A 17,929-nucleotide genomic window follows, 5' to 3' on the forward strand; every position below is an offset into this window, starting at 1 on the left:
GCTTTCTAGATTCCAAGTTGCTTCGTTACTTTTCTAAAATTATATTATTTATTCTAAATTAAAGACTCATTCTTATAGAGGGGAATGTATGAAGACAGAAGCATCTGTTGCAGACTCAAAAAGCTGGAGTGTGCTATTTTAGAACAAATATTTTCCTACATTTTGTGAGCAGGGGATTTTAAATGAGAGGTGTAGGGCACATGTTTTGCAGGCAGATGGTCTCATTCAGTATCTGGCACCTACAATTAGATAGATTAAGTAGTAACTGGGGAGAGTAATCTCTGATGCAGCAGATCTCCTATCAGTCAAAGTAGAAACTACTGAGCTAGATTGACCCCTGGTCTGATTCAGTATTAAGTAGCTTTTTAATCTCTTGAGGATGAAGTAATCTGAGAGACTAGAAAATATAACCAGAAAACAATTGAGAGTGGTTGAAAGTAGATTTTTTTTTTTAAAAGAAAGATCAAAAGCAGGAATTAGAATGCCCTCAGTTTTTGTCAGCCATTTGAAATGATATGCATGCTTTAGGAAAAGGCAAGATTTTTAAAATGAAATTAATATGAACTTTGTAACGATCTGGATCTAGAATTTCTACCTTGAGACAAGTTCTGCTTAATGGTCCCATTTTTTTTTTCAAGTGAATTAAACTGTACATAGATCCTTTACTTTATTGTGTTTTAGTGTCTCAGGAAATTGTTTTTCTTCAAAATGACCTGAATAGACTAGAAAGCTGGGCCAAAGCTAACAAAATGAACTTCAGCAGGTAGAAATGTAAGGTACTGCACTTAGGGAGGAAAAATAAAATGCACAGATATAGGATGGGGGACACATGTTTGAACGAGACTACATGTGAAAGGGATCTAGGAGTCCAAGTAGACCACAAATTGAACATGAGTCAACAGTGTGATGCAGCAGCTAACAAGGCCAATGCGATTTTAGGCTGCATCAGTAAAAGTATAGTATCTAGATCAAGGGAAGTAATAGTGCCACTCTATTCTGCTTTGGTCAGGCCCCACCTGGAATACTGTGTCCAGTTTTGGGCACCACAATTTTAAAAGGATGTTGAAAAACTGGAGCATGTCCAAAGGAGGGCGACTAAAATGGTGAAAGTTTTGGAAACCATGTCCTATGAGGAACAACTTAAGGAGCTAGGGATGTTTAGCCTGGAGAAGAGAAGGTTAAGAGGTGATATGATAACCCTGTTTAAATACTTGAAGGGATGTCATACTGAGGAGGGAGCAAGCTTGTTTTCTGCTGCTCCAGAGAACAGAACCCAGAACAATGGATGCAAGCTACAGGAAAAGAGATTCCACCTCAACATTAGGAGGAACTTCCTGACAGTAAGGGCTGTTCGACAGTGGAACACACTCCCTTGGAGTGTAGTGGAGTCTCCTTCTTTGGAGGTCTTTAAGCAGAAGCTGGATGGCCATCTGTCGGTGATGCTTTGATTGGGATTTCCTGCATGGCAGGGGGTTGGACTGGATGCCCTTTGTGGTCTCTTCCAACTATATAATTCTATGATTCTATGATTTCTGTGAATATCCTATGTGCTGAAAAAAAGCTGTGCTACTGCTGTTCAGAGCCTTTATGGGGATAAGCAAAACAGTTATTTCCATCATAACAGCTGCATAAGGGATGGAAGGATGTCACTGACTCACTCGGCTGGCTAATTAAGGGCTTACCCTTAAAAGAGATTTCTTGAGAATCTGACTCAGCTTTATATTTAGGCAAGCCAAAAATTCACATGATTCGAAGTTCCAGAAAATAATTTTAGCCAAGATTCAACCAAGTAGGATTATAGAACAAATAAATTTCAACAAATCTAAGGACACTGAGACGTTGCTTTTTGGATAATTACACACTGATGAAGCAACCTTCAGTTACAACAACTGAAAATGAAATGTAGAAAAACAGCAAAAAAAAGTATCTTCAAATAGTTTATTTATAGTTTATAAATTTGAAATTGGCACACACACATTTCCATTTTAAAATTCAGGTAGTAAACTGAGATCAATTGTAAACTGCAGATTCTGCATCACCATAGGAAACTTTAAATTTAAGAAACTGTGGCCCATTACAGATGGGCATAAAAGTACAGACTGGGTCTGTACTAGGGTTAGGAAGGGGCATCACTTCCTGACGCCCCTAACCCTAGTACGGACCCAGTCTGTACAAAATGGCGGTGCCCGTTCTACACGGGGGCCGCCATTACGACGTCACCACTGCGCTGCCTCCAAATGAGGCGGCGCGGTTGTGATGTCGCGCCGCACGAGGGCACCTAGAGCACCCTTTCCACGGTGCGAGAAGGAGCTCTGAAACGGAGCTCCTTCTGGGGTTTGCGTCGCTGGGCGCAGCCTTTACATGGCTGCGCCAGCAACACAGAGGAGAAAGGGGCCAAGCGGCCCCTTTCTCCTCCTCCCCGCCACCATTGGGTGTCCTCAGGGCTTGAAGCCTCGAGGACACCCCTTTCCAGGCTGCGGGGAAGCGGTGGATCGGGGCCTCGGAGGCTGCCGTTGTGGCAGCTGAGGCCCCGATACCGCGGGGAAAGGGCTGCTTACAGGCCGCCCCAAAGGGGCGGTCTGTAACGCGCCTCTGTGTCTCTTTTCTGTGTTTCATGTGACAAAATTTGATTTCAAATAATAAAGAATTTAGAGATGCACAGCTCAGTTTTATGTTCATCTATTCAGAAGGAAACCACACTAAATTTCAATGGATCTAATCCCAGATGAGACTTAATATGATTCACTTTGACTAGATTGTGGCCAGCAATTTATATGAGCCTCTCCCACAGCTGCAACTATTGTAGTTCTGCAGGATCTGAACATACCAAGAGGGGAAAAAAGCCAAGCAAAGCTGGTTGTAACCAGGTTCCACATCTTCAAAATGTGAATTAAAGACTGTGCTTACAAAGTTTTCAACATAATCTATTTACTGTTAGTCTGATATCAATCCACCCCTCAAAAATCATGGTAGTCTTGGCCTCTACAAGAAAACTGAAAAAAGTGTTAGCTTTTGGTTGCCATGTTATTTGACACTGTAAGAAATACATGTAGGTTTAATTCCAGAAAAATGCTTGTGGATGAGTAAAGATGATTGAATTTTCCTACCCTAGATCCTACAAAGAACCCTCTCCTAAGGGCTGAAGGAACCTGCAGCATGGGCTTGTACAAGGGGCACTGAGAGAAAGAATGTCACCACTGAAAAAGTGGAAAGAAGTATATTACATGAGCAGGGATCCCACTAATGTAAAGTGCCCCAAACAAGTTACAGTGATTCCACTTTTGTCCTAACCCACAGCCCACCTGATTCGGTGGTCTCCCAACTTGCAGGAGAGTCTTTTGGAAAGGCTGACAGAGAAGAGGATGGAAACATCACTGTATGCTTGCTTTCATTCAGACAGCATTTCTCCAAGTCCAACCTGCTCTTAGACATGTTGTTTGAAATACATATCTTTAGTCTAGCACACTACCCAGAAACTCATGGTGGAAATTCCACACACCCCTGAATTCAATGGCAAAGCAGCCACTGAATTCCCTGGCCCTGGAGTCCCATTGAAGAATTATAGGCCCGTTACAGACAGCCCAAAAGGGGCGGTCTTGGGCCGCTGCCGGTTGCAGCGCGGAGGAGTCGCAACAGCCAAACCGCGTGACTCCTCTGCGCTGCAAAGAAGGAGCACAAAAATCGCGCTCCTTCCGGCAACCCGGAAGAGATGCCGCAAGTGCCAAAGCACGCACTCGCAGCGTCACTTCCGGGCTGCGATGTGTGGACGCAGAGCGTCCGCTACGTCAAAATGGCGGCGGCCGTGTGGAACGGCTGCTGCCATTTGTTACAGACTCTGTCCGTAATAGGAGTAGGGGCATCTAGAAGAGACGCCCCTTTTTCAAACTGGGACGTCCTGAGGACGTCCGAAATGGCGGTAACGCGCCATAATCATTATTTGAAAATGCAATTCATTATGATCTCTACTAATTCTACTGGCAAATGTTTTGATGTTATTGAGTGTGAAAGGTGGTAAATGATCTGCACCTTCCCCTTAAATACTCAGCAGGGATTGGCTGATTAAAGATTAGTTAGATAGCTATGATAGATTAGAATAGAGAATAATCTAATATAGTGATTTAGATCCTCAGCAGTAAGCAAAAATAGAAATATTCCATGTCTAGATTCAATATTCCAAACACCAGTCCTTTCTTAATCACTGCATAACTTGCCATATCATTCTTTCCTAAAGTACATCTTGCTTGAATGTAGATACAATGTTAGGAAAAGTCTGAAAAGAATCATCAAGAAGCTATCTTTAAAGTGAGCAGTCTATCAATATGTGTAAATTAAAATAATATGTCAAACTAATCAACATTGTCAAAATATCATTCGTTAAATTGGTTAGTTAGTATCATCAACAATGTCAAAATGTAATTTGTTAAATAATATACAATATGTACATTGTACATTGGATAAATGATATGTGTACATTGTACATTTTAATGCTTTTTTCATGTTTTTAATACCTTTAGGGAAATGCTTTTGGCAGCGACTTCCTGGAAACCTCTGAATACTAGCACTGAAACATGACACCTTACAGAGGTTTTATAGCATGCTCTAACAGGCTGTGTTTTTCTGGGGCAATAGTCCAACCCAAGAGGCCTCCTGAGTTTTCAGTACAATATGCCCTGGACCAAACCTAATGCAAATTGTGTTATCATTTGTTCAAAAGGTAAATTGATATCAGTCAAACAATATTGTAGATATACATCAGACAGAAGGACCTATCTACAGTCGGCTGCATACAACTACAGTATACATTTGCCGCCAAAACCTGTAGAACAATTAGGCATTTTAACAGGTCATGATACATTATTCTTTAACTTAATATTCTGGAGACAGATTCAATCATATTGTATGTATATCCAGCCTACTACGACTAGGACCCAATAATTATCTTTTTTATATTCCTTACAGGGGCACAAATTTGTCCTTTCCACTCTATGTAGAGATCTTGTAGCACCTTTGAGACTAATTGAAAGAAAGAAATTGGCAGCATGAGCTTTCATAGACCACTGCTAAGATGCATTGAGAAATAGACTGAAGTCTATGAAAGCTCATGTTGCCAATTTCTTTTTCAGTTAGCCTCAAAGGTGCTCCAAGATCTCTCGATGTACTGATTCTAAAGACTAACACGGCTGTATCTTTGAATTCTTTCCACTCTGTGTTATTGTCCTCTTAAGAAATGAGTCTAAAGAACAGAAACCTTATACAACAATGAACAGCACAGTTTTCATACAGTGCTTTTCTGGAACAAAATATTTTCATCTAAATAGCATACATATTTACTACTACGTGGGTCTAAAATGGAAACAATACATAGAAAATTTCAACAAATGTACATAAATATTAATTAACCACCTTTAACCATATATTGCTAGAATAACTTGAATTTCAGAGAAAACATGCTGTTGCAACCAATAATGCTGGTTGGTTCATATAAGTAACAAGCTGTACTCTGCATTGTATTTTTACATTTTATTTTTAAAAAGAGAAACTCAAATCCTACTCATGGTAACTACACCCCCTCCCCTAATATTTATGGAACTATTTCATGTAAAGGTACAAAACTGAAATCAAGAGTTTTACATTGGGCTGTGTGTGAGAGAGAGCTCTTTATCTTAACTTCACAAAAAGAGAGAGAGAGAAGGTGCTAAAGAGCCTGAATACCATTCTAAAAAATTTTTGGAGATTGGCTTTTTTTTTTTATTTTGAGAAACTGAAAATAATATATTTCAAAAAACATAGTTTCAGTATCTTTTTTTAAAATAATAAAAAAATAAAGCTGCAATTAGTATTTCAGTTCATGAGCCTGAAGAAAAGGTTAAGTGAATGGTATAAAGTTGCCATGTGAGCAAGTACACTGTAATTTATGAATATTTTGTGACGCTGAAGGCAGATCAAATTACATAAGAAGCAATGTAAGGTGACGGAATGCTAAACTACACTTTGGTTAATAGCCTCTGCACCTGTTCCAACAGATGGGATGAAATTATTAAATAAGAGAAAAAAGAAAGAAACAGCAATGACTATAAAAATACTCCCTCAGGACAAAGCTTGTTCTGAAATTGAGTTGACACATTTTTATACAAGAAACTGAATGGGAGGTGCTCTGAATGAGCCTGTCGTTTATAGTGTTTGATATAATAAAATTAACTTTCTTCATAGTGTTCTTTTCTGCAAGTTAGAGCTTTGGTCTGCAGACACTAACGGAGTGTAAGATATGGCATAATCTAGCACAGTACTCTTACTGCAGTACAGGAAAGAAGCCCTCACAATGTGCAAGGGGCTTTCTTTTCAAAACAGAATGTCTATGAAAGCTGGACCAAACTCATCCTGCTCCACCAAAGACTTTAGGAGTGCCAGCCTGAAATTTTGCTTCAAGAAACCAATTCTTTATTCCTACTGCCATAGGTCCTGAGTGAATGGGCCAGGATAGCATGGTGTTCACCTGGATTGAAGCAGGGATGGGCAGGTCTTCATTGCCTCTCACATTGCTACATCTTCTGTGGAAACAGTGTGCTTTGCTGCACCGGCATGGCCAGATGCCCAGTTTCCACATCAGACACAACAATGTGGGGCTCCTAAGGAAGTGATGGCCAGCAAGGTAAGGAGCATGGAGGGAGGGCAGTGGGAACACCCAGGTTTTGCCATAGAGTTCCTCAGGGATATTTTATCCTGGGTCAAAGGCTAAAAGGACAGGGGTGGCTTAGAGGTTAAGATGCCAATTCTGATGATTGTAAGGTCAGAAGGTTGGCAGTTTGAGGCCCAGGTGCCGCATAATGGGGTGAGCTCCCTTCACTAGTCCCAGCCTCTGTCATCTTAGATGTTTGAAAGCATGCAAATGCAAGTAGATTAATAGGTACCACTTTGGTGGGAAGGAAACAGCATTTGGTGCAGTCATGCTGGCCACATGACCACCAGTCATCTTTGAACAGCAATGGTTCTTCGGCTTAGTAACGGAGATAAGCCCTCTATAGTTGGTTATGACTAGACATTCATGTCAAGGGGAAACCTCTACCTTTCCTTTAAAGGCTCTTTACCCAAGGGTCAGGTTGGATCCTCTGTACCCGTGTGTGGTCTTGTGGGATTGTGCCCAATCCTGCCCTGGGGTTTTTGGCCTGAGTGGTCTACACAACATGAGTCTCCCATGTGGACAACCCCATAGAGTCACTTGAACCAGGTTGTTTCATCCTGCTTACATGATATGGCAAGCATGACTACTAGGGTTAATCATGGAGCCTGGCTAAGTAGTGAAAGCACCATTAAACTTCCCCCTTCACTTCAGCAAAACAAAAACCAAACTACAGTAGCTGTCCTCCTAGGAGATTATCACATTACCTTTGCTCCCCGCATAGATGTGGGATGTAAGAAAGCAGAACTTATCACATTCACCTGTCACTGGGCAGCAGGCAACCTGGCTTCTGCTGCAGCTTTTCAAGAATGGGAACATCCCATTCTTGAAAAGATACGAGAGAAGACTGGATTGCAAACGGGCTGCCTGATGATGGATAAATATGATAAGATCTGCCTTCTTAAAGTAACATCTTGCATCTATGTGAGGAGAAAAGGTAATGCGATACATTCCTTACTCATGCCAAAGTGAGTTTACTCAGCAACAATATACAATGCCTCAGAGGTAAGGTCCAGAAATAGTGAGAATTATGAATGTGGTAGTTGCTATCAAGTACTATCATGTCAGCAGGCAGTAGTGGTAAGGTAGAAATGGACCCTGGCATTTCTTTACCCATTCCACTGAGATGTCTGAAAGATGACTGCCTCACGTTATAGTGTCTAGAGTCGGAGATGTCTATTTATACAGTCTATTTATCTTGTCCATACAAGTGCTGGTGACTAACAATGCAGTGCTATATACAGGGATGCCATATCCTGGTGGCCGCCGGGAAAATCCCGCTTTTGGGGGCCCCTCCCGGTGTCGGCCTGGTTTGGCCCCCAGCCATGCATTGGTCCCGGTTTGGGGCTCGCTCCTGCGGCCATTGCCGCTGCCGCTAATGCGGCTGGCCGCAGCGCCAACCCACCTCCTCCTGCTCTTCCTGGAGTGGTGGGACCGTGGGCAGCGCCAACCCACCTCCTCCTCCAGCTCCGCCTTCCTCCTCCTCCTCGGCGGCAGCAGCGCCACCGCTGCCGTGCCTCCCACACCAGGGCCAGGGCTTTCCTGCCTGCATGCGCAAGGGGCTCTAAAGCAGGAGCTCGTCCCCTGCTTTGGCCAGCCAGCCAATGGCCGGCTGGCCAAAGGGAACAGGCTCTTCGGTGCGCGCCGCCCGGGCCTCAGCAGGGGCCAGCGGCAGCGCGCTCGCCTGCCCCACTTCCCTCCATGCGCACGCGCCAGCCTGAGGACAGGGGAGCAGGAGGAGGGGGAGCAGGAGGAGGAAGGAGCCGGAGGAAGAGTGTCTTGAAAGGCAGAATTGGGGCAGAGGAGGAGGAGGAGGAAAGCTGAGTTAGTGGCCATTAGGTCTGCCTTGGTTTTTTTGGGTTTTTAAATTATTTTTAAAAAATATAAAATACTTATTTTATTTTATTAATTTTTATTATTTCTTTTTATTTTATTAATTTTTATTATTGCTTTTTTCCATTATTTTTATTATTAAATATATACACCCCTGTCTCGTTTTTTATTTTTTCATTATTTTTATTATTAAATATATACACCCCGTCTTGATTTTTATTTTTTTTTGTCTAGGAATAATGCCAAAATGTCCTCCATTTTGTCTTAAAGGGTTTAGTATATTAAAAGGATGGAACTTTGATTAAAGGATAAGTTTTAAGGTAATGACCTAATTTCTGACCTACTATGTTGATGTTTGAGAAAATATATATACTCCTCCATATATGGTTACAATGTTGGAAACAAATATAAAGTAAGGGATCTAATGAAAGGAACAGAAGAAGGCAATAAGGAAAACAGTGGTAAAAACCAATGTAAAAGGCGAATACACTTGATTAGAGAAGATTCAAAAGCCTACTATGGAAAAAATACATAGTATCTTTTATGTTTTATGTGGTGTGCTGTTTTTTTTTTTGTTTAGTTTTTAATTGTATCATATAAGTGTACAAATGTGAATAACAATGTGCACTGTTCAATGTAAATTTACGTTATAGGTATGTTTGTTTGTCTTTATGAATAAATTTATAATACTAAAAAACAAAAACAAAATGTCCACCATTTTGATCATGCCTTAGAAACATGCATTTAGATTAACATTTTTTAAAAATCATCAATTTTTTGCATGTCCTCCATTTTTATAAAAACGTGTCCTACATTTGAAAATGTTGTCCTACATTTGTCCTACATTCGTCCTGGTTTGGAGGTCCTGGCTTATGGCAACCCTAGCTATATATTTACTATGAAGAAGAGTTGTGCTTGAAGAAGTTGAAGGCCTACCTACTTTCCATTCTCACAGTGGCCAATGAGATACCTAAGAGAAGTCCATAAGCAGAACATGACAGCAGAACTAGTCGCCTGTCTGTGTTCCTCACCAAAGTTGCTTTAGACTTATTCAATCAGTTAGTGCCTTTCACACTGAAGCCATATGTAGCCTTCATAACTAGCACCCAACGACCAAATTTACAGCAACCACTACATTCTTTTCTAGTTAATTCCATAGAATTAACAGATGCTATGAGAAGGATTACATATATAATAAATATTCTGTGTTGCCAAAGTAAACTAAAAATAGAATTCTTTTGAAATCTTTATAGTTTAGGGAAATAAATAAATTCTTGTACACGTCACAAAACAACCACATCTCCCTTTCCGTTACTAGTGTGTTGCTGTTCACCTTGCATTGCTTTTTTAAAAAAGTTTCAGTAAGTGGACCATTTTTTAAGAAATGGAAGAGAGTTAATGGACACACCTTCAGTGCTTCTGTCTTAGGTCCAAAACACACTGCAGAAATAATCCAGTTTGAGACCGCTTTAAATTGGAATTGTAGTTTGTTGTGGCACCAGAGCTCTCTGACAGAGAAGGCTAAATGTCTCACAAAACTACAGTTCCCAGAATTCCCTAGCATTGAGCCAGGGTCGTTAAAGCAGTCTCAAGCTGGATTATTTCTGCAGTGTGTTTTGGACCTTAGCCTAAGAACCACTGGAGAAGTTGCTATGTTAACGAGCTACTGTAAGATTATATCAACAATGTAGTCCTTTCTATTTGCTGTCTTTATAAACTGAGCTGTACAAATATTTCCTATACTCCACACTGTATGAAATCTAAAACATTTGCGGCTTCCAAGACAGATCAAGTATTTCTTCCAGAAACAGCAAGCCGAAGATTGGAAATAATTTCCTCTAGACAAGAAATGAGACTTTCATCAAAGTGCTGAAAGCTTTCCTTTCAGGAAATAACACATTTAGAAATGAACACTGAAAGCACACAATTCTTCCTTTACATCTGTGTGGCAGATTTAAATACTTTTGTCCTTATTCCCAAGCTTATGCTTAAAGAAAATATTAAGTTTCTATGATGGATTTAAGCTTTTTTTTTAATTACCTGCTTTTTATTCATAATACCAGGACAGACCTTTGACAGAATAGAACAGCATAGTTATTTCAGCTCCACTACTTAATTCAAAGGAAACAGCAGCATAATTATCTAGAGGGATGATCACTGAAGAGACCCTCAGAAGACGCCGCCTGGACAATAAGCAAGACAGGTAAAATTTGATATAAACAGGGTGCAATACTACTCTACTCTAGGAGGAGATACCACTGGATACAGTGGAACGTCCTTCTGAAAAGAACATGCATGGGACTGCATTCATATAGTTCAAGAAACCTTCATAATCTGTGAAGTTTTGGCTTGTTCGGCTATGGTTCGGAGGGCCTCCTCTGTTGTGGCTCTCACAATACAGAATGGTCTCTATTGAAATTAGGTATGAGTAATTTACTGATCAAATGTACTGAACAAACTTTAGCACATCACACCTCTTAGCAGCCTATTATGATTATGGTTTTATAGCTGTGATAATGTAACATTTATATCAGATGGTTTTAAAGAAATAACAAAACCCTTCCCCAACACACTTTTTTGCACTTTATGGTTTGTTAGGAATTAACAAAGCTTCCTGTGTGAACTGCTGTCTTTGAGTTCACATTGGGTTTGAGAGATAAAACCCCCAAATCAGAGGTGTTTAAAATCTATATTATTGTTCCATGAAGAATTGCAGGACTGTGCAGCATATCCCTAAGCATGATTATTCAGTAGGGCTGCTGAGTTCAATGTGGCTTACTTCCAAGTGTGAGCAAGATTGAAGCTAGAAACATCCAAATCTAGGGGAAAGCTTGCAGGGCATTCTTCTGCATGTTCTTCAATAGGAAGAACATAATACAGCAACAGTTCTGCTGAATATGACATTTTGTTCCCACTGTGGCCAACAAAATTCACAAGATCACAAGCAGCACATGAGTACAATAGCAGCATTCCCCCCACTTGTGTTCCCTAGCAACTAGCATTTAGAAGCATACTACCTCTGATATTAAAAGTACAGCCATCATGACCAGCATCCAGCCCCACACTCCACAAACTAATAATAATTAATAAATAAAATAACAAACTGAACTCCTCCCCTTTAAAATTGTCCAAATTGTCAGCTATCATGTCTTGTGATATGATTTTAAATTTCACAGGCAAAAGTACTTCCTTTTCTGTTCTGGATCTCTCACTGTCCAGTTCATTCTGTGTGCATCTGCCTTTGAGTCACTCCATGACCTACAGTGGCCCCATGAATTTCACAGGGGTTTCTTAGGAAAGGAATACTCAGAGGTGGTTTTGCCAGTTCTTTCCTCTGAAATATAGCCTACATCACCTGGTTTTCGTTGGCAAATACTAACCAGGGCTGTCCTTGCTTAGTTTTCAAGATCAGACAGGATCTGGCATCTTTAGGGTATTTAGGCTACTGCAGTAGCCAACAGGGTTTAATGGTTTGAGTGCTGAGCTTTAGAGACCATTCTCAGCCCCAGAGACCCCTGTGATTGGTCAGTGTAAGTCAGAAACGATTTGAAGGCACAAAACAACAAAAGTACTACTTATATTAAAATACATGTTTTCAGTCTTGCCACATGGACAAAATGGGATGCCATAATTGTCCACTATTACCAGGAACAAAATGTGGAACAAATTCTAGACCAAACTGTAGGACACCTGCAGGACAAAACCCAGCCCAAAATGTAGGACATTTAAGAAAAATGGAGGACCTTAAATGTCCTACATTTTGGGCTGAGTTTTGTCCTGCAGGTGTCCTACAGTTTGGTCTCAAATTTGTACTACATTTTGTCCCTGGTAATAGTGGACAATCATGGCAACCCTACACATCTACCTGCTTGTCTGAGTTTTTATGCAAAACCTATATCCCACTCTTTAAGGCCATCAAAATAATATTTATGACCTTATCATTGACTCAACTCACAGAAATGTATACCATAAAGTTGTCCCTAGTTAGTCTCAATGGTGTTACTGTCTTCCACTATCTCTTTTTATATTCAGTAACGCCCATCTGAATGTTGTGACACATCATGCATATGCTCTACTTGCAACTGAGTCTTCTTGCAGCCCAATCCTGCGCATCTGTTATTTGATGGATTTATATGCTGCTTTTATATACTGCTTTTCTCCCCAATAGGTCTACTCATAAGTCCCATTAAATTCCAGAAGGCTTCTCGTTGTGTGCCTTCAAGTCACTTCCCACTTATGATGAACATATCATAAGATTTCTTCATAAGTTTGCCGCTGCCTTCCTCTTAGGCGGAGAGTATCCCTTTCCAATGTTATCCAGTGGGTTTCTATGGCTGAGCCGGGTTTTGAACCCTGGTCTCCTAGAGTCCCTGCGGTGCGTTTACACTGTATAAACAATGAAGTATGACACCACTTTAAGTGCTGTAGCTCCACCCTTTGGAATCCTGGGATTTGCAGTTTTACTAGGTGTTTAGCCCTTTTTTGCCTCACAGAACTACAGATCTCAGGATTCTGTAAGACAGAGAGCCATGGCAGCAGTTAAAGTGAGCCAAGCTGCATTTCTTCAGCAGTGCACTCCTAGTTCAACACTTATACCACATCACACTAGCTTTCCTTTGCTGCTGTGCACCTTCAAGTCATTTCTGACCTTCAGGCAAATATACCACAAGTCTTTGTTATTATTATTATTATTATCATGCTTTATTTATATAGTGCTGTAGATTTACACAGCGCTGTACAGACAAACAATAAAATAAAGTAAACCTGCCCATGGCGTATAATCTAAGAAACAATAGCATAATACATATAAATAATGCATATCAATACAGGAAAGGGTACAGGAAAGGTCTGAGATGTGTGATATATATCTGTCTGGGATGCTTTGATTGAGAGTTCCTGCATGGCAGAATGGGGTTGGACTGGATGGCCTTGCGGTCTCTTCCAACTCTAGGATTCCATATGTTTGTCTTAGGGTCCCCATAAGTCAGAAATGGAGGCACACAACAACAACAACAACAACAACGGTGCCTCCTGAGGATCAGTATGGCTGTCCAATATCCCCACAGGGCCTGAATCATTCCCATCCCTTTCCCTATGGCCCTTTCCCTCCCTATCCTTTCTATGGGAAACCCAAGGAGAGGATAAGGAGAAGGGTGGGAGGGGCCAGGAGGAGCGCTCAGCCAATCACAGCCTTGTATTCTTCTCTGTCGCGCGCTCACGTTTGATTGGCTACAGTCCACAGAATGTACCGTTAAAGGGGGGAGGGGGAAAGGAGCGGATAGAAGTTGCTGCTCAATACGCATGCGCAGTTGGACTGATGTTGTTCAGAATGGAGAGAGGCTGCAAGTCGCAGCCAGGTCCTAGCGCCGCCCTTTTTCTCCTTGGCCCCGCCCACCCCCAGAGCCGCCCCCTCATGCGCCGCAAGCAGAGGCGAGAGAGAGCAGCAGCAGCCGCCGCCGCCGCCGAGGTTCCCGTTAAGGACAAGGACGCCGGAGCGGGGCCTGCCTTCCTCCGTGACGCATGAGCCGCCCAGGTCCCCCGCCGCCGCCTCCGCCGCTCTTCCTCTTGGAGGCTTCAAGGGAGAAGGAGGGGGAAAGGAGGGGCCCTGGAGGAGTGGGCGCCGCCGCCGCCGCCGCCGGAACCAGGAAAAGTGCTGGGATTTAATCACCGCTGGAAGAAGGCTCTTGCCTGAAGGAGGGCAGCCAGGGCTGAGCGGGGCTGGCTTCTTTCCTTCCTTCGGGCTCCGCTTCGCAAACTTGAGCAAGAGAAGAAGAAGAAGAAGGGACTCTGCCTTTCCCTGCTGCTCCTTCTGCTGCTTTGAACCAGTCTTGGGAGACTTTGGATCTACAAATCTGGGTTCCCTTTGGCAACCCTCCCTCCCTCCTCCTCCTCCTCCTCCTTTTTAAAAGAACAACCTTTTGCTTGTTTAAACTGAAGCAATAGCTGCGTCCCAATAGCAGACACTGGCAAAATTGTAGGTATAGACAGTATCTATCTGTATGTATTTAATGTCTCTCTCCAAGGATCTCAAGGTTCAGTCTTCCCTGTTTCTATATTTAATGTATCCAAAAATATAAAGATTGCTTTTTCCATATATATATATATATATATATATAATCTCTTCAAGAATGTATATATATATATAGTATCTCCAAGAATCTAAAGATCGATTCTTCCTCCTCCTCTTTCTTAAAATTGGGCTTGGATGTCTGTTTCTTTCCTTAAGAGTCTTCTTTTAGGGGCGATCCCTTTTTAGTCCTGGCTGTTTGGGGTTTTAATGTCATGGGTTTGTGTTTAGAAAATGTTGCTTCGTTCATATATTGGAGTATTAGGTAGATATTCTATCTGGTGTAGTGGATTTGAATGTTGGACTCTGGAGTACAGGGTCCGAATCCCAGTTCGGATGTGGAAACCCACCAGGTGACCTTGGCCAAGTCACACTCTCTCAGCCTCAGGGGAAGGTCATGGCAAGCCTCCTCTGAGGAAGTCTTGCCATAGAAAAACCCTTGATAGGCTGCCTTAAGAGTGCCATAAGTTGGAAATGACTGGAAGACACACAAAAACAGCAATCCTAGAGTTGGAAGAGACCGCAAGGCCATCCAGTCCAGCCCCTTCTGCCATGCAGGAACTCTCAATCAAAGCATCCCTGGCATATGGCCATCCAGCCCCTGTTTAAAAACCTGTGTCTGTTACTTATCAAAGCAGGATCCTTGTGGTTTGTGTTGTGATATTCCCCCCTCCCTCCCCCAAATTTCTTTCCAGTCTGCGGAGTTTGTTTAGTAACATGGCCATTTAGAGTAGCCCTTGTCTGTTATTTATCAAAGTGAGATCCATGTGTCTGCAATTATCTGGAACAGCGTGAGTTTCATTTGGGGTGGGAGAAGGTTTGAGAGAGACTTTACATGATAACTGGGAGGAAGAGCGATTATTATTATGTACAATGTTGGCTTTGGATTCTTAAAAAGGCTGTTTGACAGTGGAACAAACTCCCTCGGAGTGCAGTGGGGTCTCCTTCCTTAGAGGTCTTTAAGCAGGGGATGCTTTGATTGAGAGTTCCTGCATGGCAGAATGGGGCTGGACTGGATGGCCCTTGCGGTCTCTTCCAACTCCAGGATTCTATGAAAGAGCGGAATGGGAGGAAAAGTATGATGGTGAAGACTCTTTATTTCCATAAGATGCCTTGCGTTGCAGTCAATGACACTGTGTGACGTTAGATCAAAGATTACTTTTTCCTGCACAAAGGTTGGAGTGGGTGGGTTATTGCAGTTCATTATCCAAAGTTAAACTGGTCTCCAGCTGTACTGTAGCTTTGCCTTCAGGTGAATAGATGAAGTCCGTGTGCCTTGTTTTGCTTGGTGGGCATGTGTGTCTAAGGCTCTCACACAGCACTCTTTCTTTCCTCTTGCAAACTAAGGTCCCAGATGGCCAGTTCCCTCAACGGCCGGAACCCAGGAGGCCGAGGAGGAAACCCCCGCAAAGGGCGCATTCTGGGATTCATTGATGCTATTCAGGATGCAGTGGGCCCTCCGAAGCAAGCAGCTGCTGATCGCAGGACTGTGGAGAAAACTTGGAAATTAATGGATAAAGTGGTGAGTCTGTAAATGTTGTTTTCCTTGTCAGGGAAGAGCGTGGTACATATGTGTACATGGGAACCGGCGTTGTCAGATTAGTTAGTCTCCTTGTCTTCTGGTTTGTGGTAGATGCCTTGTGTCTATTTGGCCTCTGGCTATTTGTTCTCTCAGCATGGAAGGAGGGGTTTTCCCCCCCTTTTTCCCCCTTTTGAATATTTTGCTTTCAGATGGAAAGGGTTCTTTAGGTAACAGAGACTCAGCGAGTTTTGAACAAGCAGCTTGTTTCATCCAAATTGTTCAGTGTGTCTTTGGTTTCACATTGGATCACTTACAGTATCTCCTTGGCAGTGAAACTTCAGCTAACGTAATAAGCCTAACTCATACGTTAATCATACGCATGCAGTTCAATCTGCAGTTTAGAGGAATGGAAACAATTCTGGTATTTTTTTAACATGAACAACGGAATTTAAGCCTCAGTGTATGGTTTTAATGTTATGTGACATTTGTATGAGTAGATCTTGCAAAGTTATTTACCCACGAAGGTGTGATGTATAATGATATATTGAAAACACATTTCAGAACATATCTGAAACAGAACCACTTTTTTGGTTGAATATTCCATGAGAAAAGTGAGTCTGTGAATTCCCTTTCTGTTCACTCCAGAAAAATGTGTTCCTCACCAAAATGAGCAGTTTTGGTTATGAAGATTACGTCAAAATGTAAGAGCACCAGCTTTCATTATATTCTTGAGCAAAGCATTATTCTTTTTTGACAGCTGTAGGATGACTAATCTATAATGTTATATACAGATTTCATGGAATCATAGAGTTGGAAGAGACCGCAAGGGCCATCCAGTCCAACCCCATTCTGCCATGCAGGAAATCTAAATCAAAGCATCCCTGACAGATGGCCATCCAGCCTTTGTTTAAAGACCTCTAAGGTTACAGAGTTACAGAGCAGGATAATGTATATAACCATCCAAAATTCTTCCAGAATCTCAGTTCTCTTAAAAACACATTTTGGGAGTCCACTAGAGTACTTATTTGGCTAGCAATATATGTCTTCATAGCCTTCATTCATGTGTAGTATTCATTTGTGGGCTTTTTACAGTTACTGGGTAGTCTTAACTGTGGAGGTCATTGTTACTATTTGGTTCGATACACAACCTTTGGGGGCCTGAGAACTACTGGGTCCATTGGGGGCATAAACATGTTTCTATAGAAACATACCTATGCACAAATTTAGTTCTAACTAACCTGGATGTTTTCCCTCCAGTACAAAACACAGGTCAATTCTAATTCTGTCCACTCAGACATAAGCCTTGATAGAACAGGTTTCAGGGGTCCAGAGCCTTCAAAACAAGAAGGTATTTAAAGCTTAAATGTCTTCAGGGTGCTCTTATCTCTGATCCTTGTGGATCACCTATTCATCCCAGTGGTCCCAGTCTGTATTGCAGCGGATGGAGAATGAATAATCCACAAGTGTCCTTTGGGTACAGGTTGTATACACACTGGTATAGTATAAAGTCCATCTTTGGATCCATAGGAAGTAATGTGGATCATCATGTGAAAACTATTCCAGAGAGTTTAGAGAAAAACATCAAATACAGTCATCAGTATGATCAAGGTCGCCACAGTAACTCAGATTAAAATAATCTGTAAGCATAGAAAAGTTCTATACAGTGGGAACTTGGAGTTGATTCCAGGATCCTCTGTGGATAACAAAATCTGTGGATGCTCAGGTCCCATTAAATATAACGGCAGAACAAAATGGTGTCCCTTATATAAAATGGAAAATCAAGGTTTGCTATTTGGAATTTATACATTTTTGGAATCTTTCCAATCCGTGG

General features: G+C 41.8%; 1 protein-coding gene across 4 annotated transcripts in view; it reads left to right on the forward strand.

Moving 5' to 3' along the window:
* Positions 1–17,929, forward strand: part of CBLB (Cbl proto-oncogene B) — a 130,983-nt gene that overhangs the window by 20,997 nt on the left and 92,057 nt on the right. For 2 of the 4 annotated variants that reach the window (XM_089512349.1, XM_089512353.1), the window contains exon 2: positions 15,924–16,098. In XM_089512349.1, coding sequence (XP_089368475.1) covers positions 15,924–16,098 — 175 coding nt within the window. Of the gene's footprint in view, positions 1–14,290; positions 14,488–15,923; positions 16,099–17,929 lie in introns of those variants that run through there. The other 2 variants (XM_089512352.1, XM_089512350.1) reach the window with 2 other exon arrangements.

The sequence above is a fragment of the Sceloporus occidentalis genome, unplaced genomic scaffold, assembly GCF_023333645.1.
Source record: "Sceloporus occidentalis isolate IW3139 unplaced genomic scaffold, rSceOcc1.0.p SCAF_2, whole genome shotgun sequence".
NCBI classification, from domain to species: Eukaryota; Metazoa; Chordata; class Lepidosauria; order Squamata; family Phrynosomatidae; genus Sceloporus; species Sceloporus occidentalis.